This window comes from Zootoca vivipara, chromosome 3 (genome assembly GCF_963506605.1).
Source record: "Zootoca vivipara chromosome 3, rZooViv1.1, whole genome shotgun sequence".
In the NCBI taxonomy this organism is placed as follows: Eukaryota; Metazoa; Chordata; class Lepidosauria; order Squamata; family Lacertidae; genus Zootoca; species Zootoca vivipara.
The window spans coordinates 101,261,064-101,274,546 of NC_083278.1; the positions used below are offsets into that span (position 1 = coordinate 101,261,064).

The following is a 13,483-nucleotide window of genomic DNA, read 5'->3' on the forward strand; positions in this document are numbered from 1 at the left end:
TTTCCGCCTTAGTACATTCCAACCATTTCTTTCCTGCTATCTTCCCATCCCAGCGGGATTTATCTGACCAGTTACAAAGAAATCTGGCTTTATGGAAATTGAACGGATTTCATGCTATTCGGAACACTGTGTCCAAATTAATTGTGCAAATAAGCTCTTTCTTAGACCCGGGGCAAGAGTTTGCGACCCAACAGAATTTTTTTGTACATTTTCCATTCAAGATGATCACAGGGCTTTTAGAAGTCTCTTGCTGTGCTGTGAAGCTGGAGCCTACTGTTGTCACTGGCTGACCTTCTCATATAAGTACATGGGAACTTTGCTGAAACACTTCACGTGCTCAGGAGCGGGGGGTTCGTTTCCTGCTTTTGCTAGCGAGTATCTGCACACTGACAGTTTTGTTCACAGGGCCTAGAACTACACGTGTGTATGAGAAGCCACAACCCCTAGCATAAGCCTGTCACTCGAGAAAAGCAGCACTGGGGAGGGAGAGTTGTAGTAGAGAAGTAGTAAGTGTACTTAACCCTTTCACCACCCACCACTCCTTCACTCCAATACAGTGGTACCTCAGTTTATGAACACAATTGGTTCCGGAAGTCTGTTCATAAACTGAAGCGTTCATAAACTGAAGTGAACTTTCCCATTGAAAGTAATGGTAAGTAGATTAATCCGTTCCAGACGGGTCCGCGGAGTACTCAGCCTGAAGCGTACTTAACCCGAAGCATGGGTGTAATTGGTTCCGGAAGTCTGTTCATAAACTGAAGCAAACTTTCCCATTGAAAGTAATTGAAAGTAATGGAAAGTGGATTAATCCGTTCCAGACGGGTCCGCGGAGTTTGTAAACCGAAAATTCGTAAACCGAGGTGTTCATAAACCGAGGTTCCACTGTACAACGACAAATCTATATGCAGAATCCAATCTACTACTGATTACCTATAAGGAGTGTTGAGTGTGTGTGTTTGGGCTAGTGGTGAGTTGGATCCTCTTCCATCTAGATCAGGCACCTCCAAACTTCAGCCCTCCGGATGTTTTGGACTACAATTCCCATCTTCCCCGACCTCTGGTCCTGTTAGCTAGGGATCATGGGAGTTGTAGGCCAAAACATCTGGAGGGCCACAGTTTGGGGATGTCTGTACTAGATGTTTCCCTCAGTTGTTTTTTTATCCATTTCTCTCTCTCTCTCTCTCTCTCTCTCTCTCTCTCTCTCTCTCTCTCTCTCTCTCAGTGGATCTCCATGACCAGAAGTAATTCCCAGCTTTAAATAAGATTTCAGTACCGCCAGACTAGAGCATTCAGTTCTCCTCCTCTTCCACTCATGTGGGAAAGTACAGCTGGAATAAAGGGTTCAGAGCTTTAAGCAACATCCCTTAAAACTGGCCACATGCAGCTGAATCCTTAGGAAAGCATCATCATCATCATATACCCTACCCATCTGACGGGGTTCCCCAGCCACTCTGGGCAACTCCTTCTCAACACAACTTAACTTGCATTCAGTTCTGCCTACCCTCATCTGCCATGTGGGGATAATAGTGGTAATATGTGAATTCTGAGTGAATTTTCAGAGCATAGCTTACGGAAATACAGTGAGCGTTGTGTATCACTTCAATGGAATGTCTGTGTATGTAAACCTGATTAGCAATTTCATTGCATTTTTCTCCATTTTTTTGCCATTTGTGCATCTCCGCGTAGTCTTCATTGATGGTCTTCTCCCAAGATGGAGACGAAGCAGTCTGGAACATCAGCGCTGTTGTTGTTCAGCTCTTTCTCTAGTATGCATTTAATATTGTGTACTAAGTCGAGTGTGTCTGTGCAATTTCAATCAGAAGCAGGAAGTGTTTATTCAAGCCCTAATGGGTGGGATAGTCACTGCAGTTTTCAGTAATTTTAAACAAACTGCTTGAGCATCCTGTTTAAATAGAGTTAAGTAATCACAGTTTTTTATGCCGGCTGGGAAAGAATTTCATACCACCCCCAACCCCATAATCTTGAATCAAATTGCTTCTTGCAAGGCATGCCAAGGGCACAATGTATTTGTTTGGCTATAGTAAATCTCCCTTTTGACGGTGGCATTCATTTAGCAAAATTCCGTGTTTTGGAAACGTAGAAGCATATTAGTCGGTCCTGACACCAACTTTTCCAATGGGGACTTTGGCCATCTGAGCTGGGTGCCTTATCCCCTGTGATTGCTTGCCAAAGGAAGAAACAGCTGGATCGTTGTACTTCAGCGCCACCACCACACATGGCCAGATGGTGGAATTGCAGTTACAGCTCAGCAGGGGTCAGGTTACTTCAAGGGAAGTAATTGTATTCTGCTCTGGTCAGACCTCACCTGGAATACTGTGTCCAGTTCTGAGCACCACAGTTCAAGAAGGATACTGACAAGCTGGAACGTGTCCAGAGGAGGGCAACCAAAATGGTCAAAGGCCTGGAAACAATGCCTTTTGAGGAACGGCTTAGGGAGCTGGGTATGTTTAGCCTGGAGAAGAGAAGGTTATGGGGTGATATTATAGGCATGTTCAAATATATCAAAGGATGTCATATAGAGGAGGGTGAAGGGTTGTTTTCTGCTGCTCCAGAGAAGCGGACACGGAGCAATGAATTCAAACTACAAGAAAGAAGATTCCACCTAAACATTAGGAAGAACGTCCTGACAGTAAGAGCTGTTCGACAGTGGAACTTGCTACCAAGGAGTGTGGTGGAGTCTCCTTCTTTGGAGGTCTTTAAGTGGAGGCTTGACAGCCATCTGTCAGGAATGCTTTGATGGTGTTTCCTGCTTGGAGGGGGCTGGACTGGATGGCCCTTGTGGTCTCTTCCAACTCTATGATTCTATGAGGTGTGTGGAGGACCCAATAAGGTTCTTCCCACTTCTGACCAAGGCTTGGCTCCACTGCCTTTGCTACTAAGGTACAGGCTGGGGTGCTCTGACTGCTTGGCCACACTTACTTTTCTGCTGAGCAACTGCATTGATGGCTTGATGGCTTGCCTGGTAGGTACATGCGAAGTATTGCCAGCACGGTGTGAGGCAGGGGTTGCCAATGTGATGTTCCTAGACTACGGTCCTCCTTTCCCCTGAACATTGGCCATGCTGGTTCGGAGCTGTAGTCCAGTAACATCTGGAGGCTGCCATGTTGGCTATCCCTGGTGTAGTGGTTAGAAGCCAAGGGCCATAGTTCAGTGGTAGATTGTCTGCCTTGCAAGCAGAAGGTCTCAGGTTCAATCCCTGGAAACTCTGGTTAGGGTTGGGAGAGACTCCCTGCCTGAATTCCTGGAGAGCAGCTGCCAGCCAGGGTAGGCAATGCAGAGGTAGACCAATGGTCTGACACATCGTATGTTCCTATGTTAGGATTGGACTATAGTTGGGAAGACGCTGCTTTGAATCCCCGCTCAGCTGTGAAGCTCACTGGGTGACCTCGGCCAGCTGCACACACAGAGCCAAACCTACCTCACAGGGTTGTTGTAAGGATAAAAGAAGAGGGAGAACCATGGCCATTATCTTTAGTCCATGTGAACGCCCCTTCGAAATGCTCTGTATCGTGACATAGGCTCAGTCCCATTGGGGCGTTCTCTCCCAGGAATGCCACCAGCAACTAACAGCAGCAAAGATGCTGCACAAAGAAGTAAGAAAAGAAAGTAAAGAAAACCCTTGTCCACCTCACCTTTAAAGATATAATAATAATAATAATAATAATAATAATAATAATAATAATAATAATAATAATTTATTATTTATACCCCGCTCATCTGGCCGGGTTCCCCCAGCCACTCTGGGCGGCTTCCAACAAAATATTAAAATACAATGGTCTGTTAAATATTAAAAGCTTCCCTAAACAGGGCTGCCTTCAGATGTCTTCTAAAAGTCTGGTAGATGTTTTTCTCTTTGACCTCTGATGGGAGGGCATTCCACAGGGCAGGTGCCACTACCAAGAAGGCCCTCTGCCTGGTTCCCTGTAACTTGGCTTCTCACAGCGAGGGAACCGCCAGAAGGTTATCGTTACTGGACCTCAGTGTCCGGGCAGAACGATGGGGGTGGAGACGCTCCTTCAGGTATACTGGACCAAGGCTGTTTAGGGCTTTAAAGGTCAGCACCAACACTTTGAATTGTGCTCAGAAACGTACTGGGAGCCAATGTAGATCTTTCAAGACCAGAGATAAGACTATGCTCTCTGAAGTTCTTAAGAGTACACTCTCCAGAGATCCATTCCACTTGAAGTTAAGTCCCACTTTGCAGAAAGGCTTTAAAAAGAAATTGAGAGAGAAATATCCAGCCGCCACAACTTTAAATGCTGATGGACCCCCCCCCTTTTCTCAACGGATGAACAGTCCTACAAAAGTGGGGCAGGATATTCAGCCCAGCCTTCACCTGGGGTGGTATTCAGTAGGCAGTGTAAAGGCTTCAGCTGCCTGGGTCTTTCATTCTCAAGAGTTCAGAAATGCTTCTGTTTCCTAAACAATTGTGATATGCTTTAGCCTTTGAAGAAATACTGCAACTTACCGGAATGGTTTCCAGGGGGGGGGGTGGAGATCTATTGACACAGTGAACTCAAGTTTTAAGGACTTGTTGGCATCGGGAAAGATTTCTTCACACCCATTTATATGAGAAACATTAAACAAGGGAAAAATGCCACTTGGAGAACGCTGATAAGTCTTATCTGCTTGTGAATTCTAGTTATGGAGGGGTGTGTACATGATGCCTTTCCTGGTTCGGGGTTTTTGAACTGTGGGCCAGGGTAGTTCTTCGCGTCGGGGGCCGGCGGTGACAATGTTGCTTGCCTGATGCACAGCACGGACACACGTCTCAGATTTGAAAGTGGGAAACACATTGCGTGATTTATTCCTGCTCCATGGTGTATCAGCCAATCAAGCTGTCTTCACCTGGCTGACAGGCCGCCCAGCTCTCAGAAACTTACTTGAGAGCGGGGCGAGATTGTCGCTTGGCTTTCTAGCTACCCCTGCACATGCCCTCTTGCTCGCTGCTAAGTGTGTTTTTCGTCACAACCGTAATCTAATGCAGCGTTATTAAATTAAAAAGTGGAAAAACAAATAAACAAAAGGAAGGGCAGCTTAGGTTCTGTTAGAATTCAGGGGGAGGCGGGGAAAGGAAGGATATTCTTTATGCAGACAGGCAGTGAAGGTTTCTCAGGCTGAAAACAATGCATTAAAGACATTACCTTTTTGTCTGCTATTTATGTGAAGTTTCATTCCCCCGCTGATGGTATCTCTGCGTGTGTAAACAGAGAAGGGTTAGTGGACAGGCTTGGGGAAAAGCGAAACCAATTGGCACGAATATTTATTCCTCCTTGCAGGAAGCGGTTGGTCATCACTCATAAATTCTCCTTAGGAGTGCCCATCTCCATTCTTGGTGGTTTACATTTAGCGAGTCCTGGAAGCAATGATAATGTGCTCCACGCTTTTCTCATGGGTGAGGAGGTGGTCATGCTAGGGGCAATCAGTTTTGCAATCCCATTTCTTGTGGGTTAAAAGAAGAAGAAGAGGGAATCACTTTTAAGTGACATGCACTTTCCCCTACGGGATGCATTTTGTATGCATTCTCCCCTTAAAGTACAGTTTTCAGTGCGTTGTATGCTTTTAATACATTTTCCTTAATATGCATTTTTAACGTAACTTCCCATAAAATGTGCATTTTGTGTACTCCACAAACACACACCCTCCATCCCAGATGAAACTGTCTGGTGAATTCAGAGAAGTGTGTAATTCAATTAATTTACAGCTGCATTCTAATTCACGTATAATTGCAAGACTAGAGAATTTGGCCAGTTCACTTTAAGATGCAGACTGAGTGAATTTCTCCTCAATCCCTAGCAGATCTGTAAGGAGGCCACAACCACTGAGGCTTTCAAGAAGGGACAATGCATCCACAAAGGAGATTCCCCATCGAGCCTGATAGAGACCGTTTAACTCCCCATGTGCAATACGGTAGCTCATTCGGAGGATAGCGGGAGACTCTTAATCTCAGGGTCGTGGGTTCGAGCCCCAAGTTGGGTAAAAGGTTCCTGCATTTCAGGGCTGTTGGACTAGATGACCCTCATGGTCCCTTCCAGCTCTGCAATGCTATGATTCTAAGAACTGTTGAGGGAATATATAGGCTTTGTTTGCAAGGGGAGGCCCATTACCTCTCATGTGGTGAAATTTAGTGGATCGTCTCTTTCCCACAGTGGTGCATGCAGGCTACTTGCACTCAGAGTATCAGTCACTGTACATCTGGGCCCTATGCGGAATAGATCTTCCAGATCGCACCATGCGAGCATGGACAGACTCCCCTGTTCTCAGTCACGGCTTGGCATTATGCAAAGTCAAAGGGCTGCGCCCGAACCCTGTGGGGAATCCCCGGCGTCCCTTGGCAGACAACTTGATACATATGGGAAGGGTTGGATTCTGCTGTTAGTTGAGCAGCTCGGTGCCTCACTGAGCCAAAGCACAACCATTGACCAAAAATGGTTTGCAGTATCCCTGTGTGGATTATTAAACAGCATAGAAGTGAATGCACAAAATGGCGTCTCCTATCCTTTCCTCCCACTTTCATGCCGATCGGAACTTGTGCACTGATGGTCATATAAGTAATACACATTGCATGTAGACTCCGAATGTGAGGGGCTGCAAAACTGGTATATTGGGGGGGGCATTGGGAGATCACATTATCGAGTCATTATTCCACATCAAAACAATGCAAAAAACAAGGGTTTCGTAACCCACCACCTCAGATTTTGATGAAACTTGGTGTACACCCTTCCCTTATGGTTGAAAGAAACCCCTTAAATTTTTTCCCTCTATCTCAAACGGTTTTAATTTTATAGTACTTCAAATTTTCATGAAATCTGCATCGTCTGTCCCTCTTGAGACCTTTGGCACATGTACATTTTATTTTATTTTTCTCCATAACCAATGATCATATCTCTTTGAAATTTTACACAGAGCTCAATAAGAGGATGAGGATTTCAGGGAAAATTACACCAGCACTCAAAAGGTTTTATAAATGCCACACACACACACACTTTTTTGGTGGAAAACCTCAATTTTCAGCATATGGGTATGATGGAATCCAAAGTTTTTGATGTTGAAAATTATTGCAAAAACATGCTCTTTCTTGACAAAGAATGAAGTTTATGGTGTTTTTTTATTCCTTGTAACGAAAATTTTACATTTTTTTGATATTGTGGGGGGAAATGGGTACTGGGTACAACTTTCCTACAATCCATAGCTGTAATAGAAAAAAATAATGAAACTAAGTTGTTCATCATAAAAATTAACATAATATTGGTTATTATAAGTTTACCCCCCCCCCAATGTGCATACTTGTTTTAATTTGGGGATATTTAAATCGAAGTTATGAAAATAGGCTAGAACAGGCACCCCCAAACTGTGGCCCTCCAGATGTTTTGGCCTACAACTCCCATGATCCCTAGCTAACAGGACCAGTGGTCAGGGGTGATGGGAATTGTAGTCCAAAACATCTGGAGGGCCACAGTTTGGGGATGCCTGGGCTAGAACCTCTGTGCTGCAGAGTGTATGTGCCTGGCCTGCTCATGTTCTGATGGACACAGGATGGTGGGAATGAGGCCAGCAGGTGTGGCTGGGGAAGAGCCACAGCTCAGATGTAGATCATCTGCTTTGCATGCAGAAGGTTGAATCCATGACATCTCCAGGCAGGGCTGAGAATGTACCCTGCTCGAAGCCCTGGAGAGCCACTGCTAGTCAGTCAGTGTACATAGCACTGAGCTACTGAGCCAACTGTGTCTTTCTACCCTGTTTGTCTGCAGATGACTTAACCATGTTTGTTTGTGTGATCGCTTGGATGTGACATATTTCATTTGTGTACTGTATTGATGAAGATCTCCCCATAACATACATCCCAGTATCATTTAAGTTCAAAATTGTGGTTATTTTTGAACACCGTACCGTAAAGCAGTCCTGGGAACTCCTGAATTGCATAACCCACGATAAGAGGAAAGTTCACAAACAAAATAATTGCAGATTAATCCCCCTTTTGGCAAGTCTGAAATGAGAACAAGAAAATGTTCTCTGTAAAGCCAATGCACCCTGAAAAGTAATTATTATTATTTTTAAAAAAAAAAAACCGAAAAACTGTTTTCCTTTTTTTTTTACTGTCACATTACAACCGGCTATTTCAAAGTCAAGGAGACAAAAAAGTTTGGGCTAGAAATGGCCTGGGAAACCTGTCTGTTGCTGCTGCTACCAAGCCGAATCTGGCCTTTACTGTGAGCCTCTCAGCCTTGTTTTGTGGCCCAGAGGTGCTTGACAACCACCCTGGGTTTGCGACTGTTTCTTCAGTGCCAGGCAGACAGCAGAAGCCGGAGGGTTAATACTGAGCCTCTGAGGAGTTGCATTCAGCTTGCTGGATCACAAGTAGTACAGGCGTGGTCTGTAGTGATAGTGATTGGCTGAACTGCCCTGACATCAAAGAGGTGTAGATTCTAGGGCTGCCTTTGGCTGAGCTGCTAATATCCTACTGATGGGCAAGGCTGGCCTATAGGGACTAGGGAAGGAGGAGTCAAGAGGACTAGGAAAAGAGCAGCCAGAGGTGTAATAAGACCGCCAACTCATGGACGCAAGGGCATAGCTGCCAAGTCTCCCGTTTTCCCCGGGAAATCCCCGTTTTTCCAGCTGTTCCTAGCTGAAAAAACGGATTTTTTTGTTTTTCCCCGATTTATTCTGGCACGGCGGCCATTTTGGAACTGGGCGGAGCATGCTCAGAAGCGACATTTGATGCTGCTCTGCCCTGTTCCAAAATGGCCGCCGCACCAGAAGTTGCGCTGCAGCCATTTTGGAACTGGGCAAAGCAGCATCAAAAGTCGCTTCTGAGCATGCTCCGCCCAGTTCCAAAATGGTGGCAGCGCTACTTCCGGTCTGCTATTTCCGGCCCGGTCCCTTATTTCTCTGACAGCAACTTGGCAGGTATGACGCAAGGGGAAGACGAAGGTTGGGATGCTGAGAGGAGCAGAGGCGAGAGCAAACGTATAGAAAATGGGCAGAAGAGGAAAAGTGTGTCTGCCCGGAAAGCCTGATTTTTTTTCCATGCTGGTTTTAAATAGTTATCCAAATCTCTGGCAGTAGGCCTTGCTAGTCCATTATAAAATTGTCTCATTATCAACCATGGCCTATATGCTCCCATGCCTTAGGCTCCACTTATCTGCTAGCTGGCTATATTCATCCCAACCTCCTCCTCAGCATTCTTCCCAGATATCTTGACACTGGCCCTGATCCAGTTGGTGGGGGGGCTCTGATGTGCTCACTGTCCGGAACTCTCCCGCCCACAAGGGAAGTCCTGTTTACTTCTGCTGAGCGCTCTTAGGCCATAACCTTGTGGCTCTAATTCTGTAGTCCAAGGAAAATGCACATGAATGCACAGAGCAATTCCCTCCTCTCCTGAGCGAGGGTGGGAAGCCCCTGCATGCTCAGGGCTCCCGGCTGCACCCCTGGACTTCAGTCCTGCAACTAGCGATCATTCGTGCTTTTAATCCTTGGACTTCAAGGGTTCTTCCACAACTGCCTCTAATAATAATAATAATAATAATAATAATAATAATAATAATAATAATATATTTATTTATTTATACCCCGCCCATCTGGCCGGGTTCCCCCAGCCACTCTGGGCGGCTTCCAACAAAATATTAAAATACAGAAATCCATCAAACATTAAAAGCTTCCCTAAACAGGGCTGCCTTAAGATGCCTTCTAAAGGTCTGGTAATTGTTGTTCTCTTTGACCTCTGGTGGGAGGGCATTCCACAGGGTGGGTGCCACTACCGAGAAGGCCATCTGCCTGGTTCCCTGTAACTTGGCTTCTCGTAGCGAGGGAACCGCCAGAAGGCCCTCGGTGCTGGACCTCAGTGTCCGGGCAGAACGATGTCTAAGACATGGGTAGGCAGACTAAGGCCTGGGGGCCCAATTGCCTTCTAAATCCAGCCCACGGACGGTCCGGGAATCAGCATGTTTTTACATTAGAATGTGTGCTTTTATTTAAAATGCATCTCTGGATAATTTGTGTGGCACAGGAATCTGTTCATTCATATATTTTTTTCAAAATATAGTCCGTCCGCCACCCCCCCAAGGTCTGAGGGACAGTGGTCCAGCCTCCTGCTGAAAAAGTTTGCTGACCCCTGCTCTAAGAGTTCTTTTCTTAGACTCCAAATGCATAGAAAACAGAGTCGTTTTTAAAACGAGCGTATTCTTTGGCCAGAGCTTTTTCATGTCCAAGGTCACCCATTGAGCTTCATGGTTGAATAAGAAACCAGGCAAATATCTGAGGCTTTAAAGGACCAGTTGGAATCCTATTGGTTTGCCCCTTTTGTCATCTGATTGTTGCTTATTTATAATTTGCAGTACCACCCCTCTGGTGGGGCCTGAGGGCAGCACAGACTAGCAGCTGCCTCTTCTGGAGACTCCCTGGTTCCAGACTCCTCTCTCCATCCCACAGATTACTTTCAGTGGTGGAAGGAAACACCATGTGATTTCGGGAGGCTTCAGCAAAAGTTCTTGCTAAATTGTACACCTGGTAAATTGGATAAATGCAGCAATTCTAAAGAAATACCCATCGTTTTCCCAAGTACTTTTTTGGGGTCCTGTGATTTGCTGTTGCTCGTTAGCTAAACTCATACATTCAACTTGCTTAAAACGTGCAGGTTTTTCCTTTATTTAGTTTCTGGATGCAAATCCTCGTTTCCTAATGTGCCACGTACGTACAGCTGGGTCTTTGTGCGACTGGAAGAAATCGGCTAAATAGCACTATTTTCGTGAATTTCAGGACCGCCTCTTTTTCGTCATGGAATATGTCAATGGAGGAGACCTGATGTTTCAGATCCAGCGCTCGCGCAAGTTTGACGAGCCCCGCTCCCGCTTCTACGCAGCAGAGGTCACATCGGCACTCATGTTTCTCCACCAACATGGCGTCATCTACAGGTACTTTCTTTGTGGGTCTGGAATAAAGAATTCTTAAGGCTCTTGCTTTGATTTTGGCTGAGGGCCAATGTCTCTTAGCAACCGGATTGGCTTTTTGTTTCTGCTTGCTTACACAGAACTTTTTTTCTTTCTCTTTGGGGGGGATGCAGGGGGAGGGGGAGGGGAGGCTGTTTATCATTCCGAATGTTAACATCTGAATCGTCTCTGCAGCCATCGCCAGCTGCGGGTGCCAGTTTTGTATTATAAGACAAGCGATGCTTCTTTTAAAAGCTTGGCACGCAGTGGCTCAGAGTTGACTTTGGTTCTCGGATCAGCGCAATCTCTTCAGTTTCCCCCCTTCTGCCATGGATTTCCTCTCATTTCTGAACTCCCTGCCACTTCCTGAGTTTGTTTGTCCTAGTTGTCTCCAGCCTGACAGATATGGGGATAATCGTTTTTTTGCGATGCTTTGTACATGATGCCCTTTTCTCTTCACTAGGAGGGCAAGGGCTCGGCCGCTAACGGGAAACACCTCTTTTTGCAGGCAACTTGAATTTCACATCTTACCGCCTCGGCTCACCACCCGAACAATAGCAAAGGCCGAGTTGCTAATCTTTCGCTATGCCACGAAGAACGCTTTTCCGGGGATAAATATTTATTATTAGAAACGGGGAGCCACTTGAGAAAACTTTACCTACTATCTCTGTGTTTATTGAGGGCTTTATCTTGTCGTTTCACCCTTCCTCTCCTTAAAGAAAAAAAGCAACATACAAAAATTGGCAGCTTTTCACAACTTCAGATAAATCTTGGCAGGCATATATGGAATGGGCTGCAATGAGGGAAGTTGGCCGCAGGTTCACGCTTGTTCCATGAAGTACTTGAAGGGTTGAGTCCACAAAGCACAATTCACACTTTACATAGCAAAGGGGTTTGCTGCAGATACACCCATGAGCAGAGTGGTGAGTGCTGGAATGCCTGAAGCAGAAGCAGGCGTGGGGGTGCGTGTTCATAAGCACGCAATAATCTGCACTGCACATGGCTAAGAGAGAGGATTTTCAAACCCAAGTGACATGCTCCTCGCAGTCATCTGTAACGTTCCACCAACTTATTCTTTTCTAATGAAAAACACCTATTGGAGTCCCAGATCGTGAAGCTGAGGCTCCAATACTTTGGCCACCTCATGAGAAGAGAAGACTCCCTGGAAAAGACCCTGATGTTGGGAAAGATGGAGGGCACAAGGAGAAGGGGACAACAGAGGACGATATGGTTGGACAGTGTTCTCGAAGCTACCAACATGAGTTTGACCAAACTGCGGGAGGCAGTGGAAGACAGGAGTGCCTGGCGTTCTCTGGTCCATGGGGTCACGAAGAGCCGGACACGACTAAACGACTAAACAACAAAGATTTACAGAACATTACTGAATATAAGAGGACATCTTCTTCTGCGACAGAGTGTCAAAAAATTGGCAAGTGACCTGAATCAGTTTTATAGCAGGTTCAAAAGTCAAGCATTATCAACTAGTGCCATTCAGTCAGCGCCAGAGGCACCAACAACCACCTCAAACTGTTCTGAAGTCACTCCGCTGGTGATCTTGAAATAGTGTCCTGCTCACTTTGTATTAAGTACTTTTACCTGCAATGTAGCCGAAACAAAATTCCAAGTAAGTTAGTACTTGGCCAATAAATTATTATTCTATTCTATTCTATAGCTTTTCTCCTGAGTAGAGAAAAGCTGTTGGGGAGTGGCGATTTTGAGCAGGAAAATAAGGGGTTAAGCACACATCCATATCCCAAATCAGACCTCCATTTAGGATTCCAGCCTCCTCCTGGCCAATCTTAATTTATTATTATTATTAGTATTATTAGTATTATTATTTATACCTCGCCCATCTAGCTGGGTTTCCCCAGCCACTCTGGGTGGCTGCCAGCACATATAAAAACATAATAAAACATCAAACATTTTATACTTCCTGATACAGGGCTGCCTTCAGATGTCTTGGGAACATTGTGTAGTTACCCATTTGACATCTGATGGGAGGCGAAAATAAAAATGGTACCATGTATAGTTTGTCCCTCAAGATTACAATTTAATGTTGTGATACAGATAACTATTTTGGCAGTTCTTGGGCTCCATGTTACCAATTGAGTGGCCCACATAATGTCTTGGGCTCTACCATCCCAAGGGGAGGGGGGAAGTGTACATTAGGGAAAATAAAAGCGTAAGAAGAGCCTGCTGCATCAGTCCAGTGGTCCATCTAGTCTAGTATCCTGTTCTCACAATGGCCAACCAAATGCCTGTGGGAAACCCGAGCACAAGAGCCCTCCCATCTCCTTGAGTTTCCAGAAACTGGTAACGATGCCTTATGAGGAATGGCTTAGGGAGCTGCGTATGTTTAGCCTGGAGAAGAGAAGGTTAAGGGGTGATATGATAGCCATGTTCAAATATATAAAAGGATGCCATATAGAGGAGGGAGAAAGGTTGTTTTCTGCTGCTCCAGAGAAGCGGACACGGAGCAATGGATTCAAACTACAAGAAAGAAGATTCCACCTAAACATTAGGAAGAACTTCCTGAC

The 13,483-nt window shown here is 45.4% G+C and overlaps 1 protein-coding gene across 1 annotated transcript in view; it reads left to right on the top strand.

The window, feature by feature from the left end:
- Positions 1–13,483, top strand: part of PRKCE (protein kinase C epsilon) — a 323,510-nt gene that overhangs the window by 273,060 nt on the left and 36,967 nt on the right. Inside the window, exon 11 of the mRNA XM_035111183.2 lies at positions 10,777–10,931. Within this exon, the coding sequence (XP_034967074.1) occupies positions 10,777–10,931 (155 nt within the window). The remainder of the gene's footprint in view (positions 1–10,776; positions 10,932–13,483) is intronic.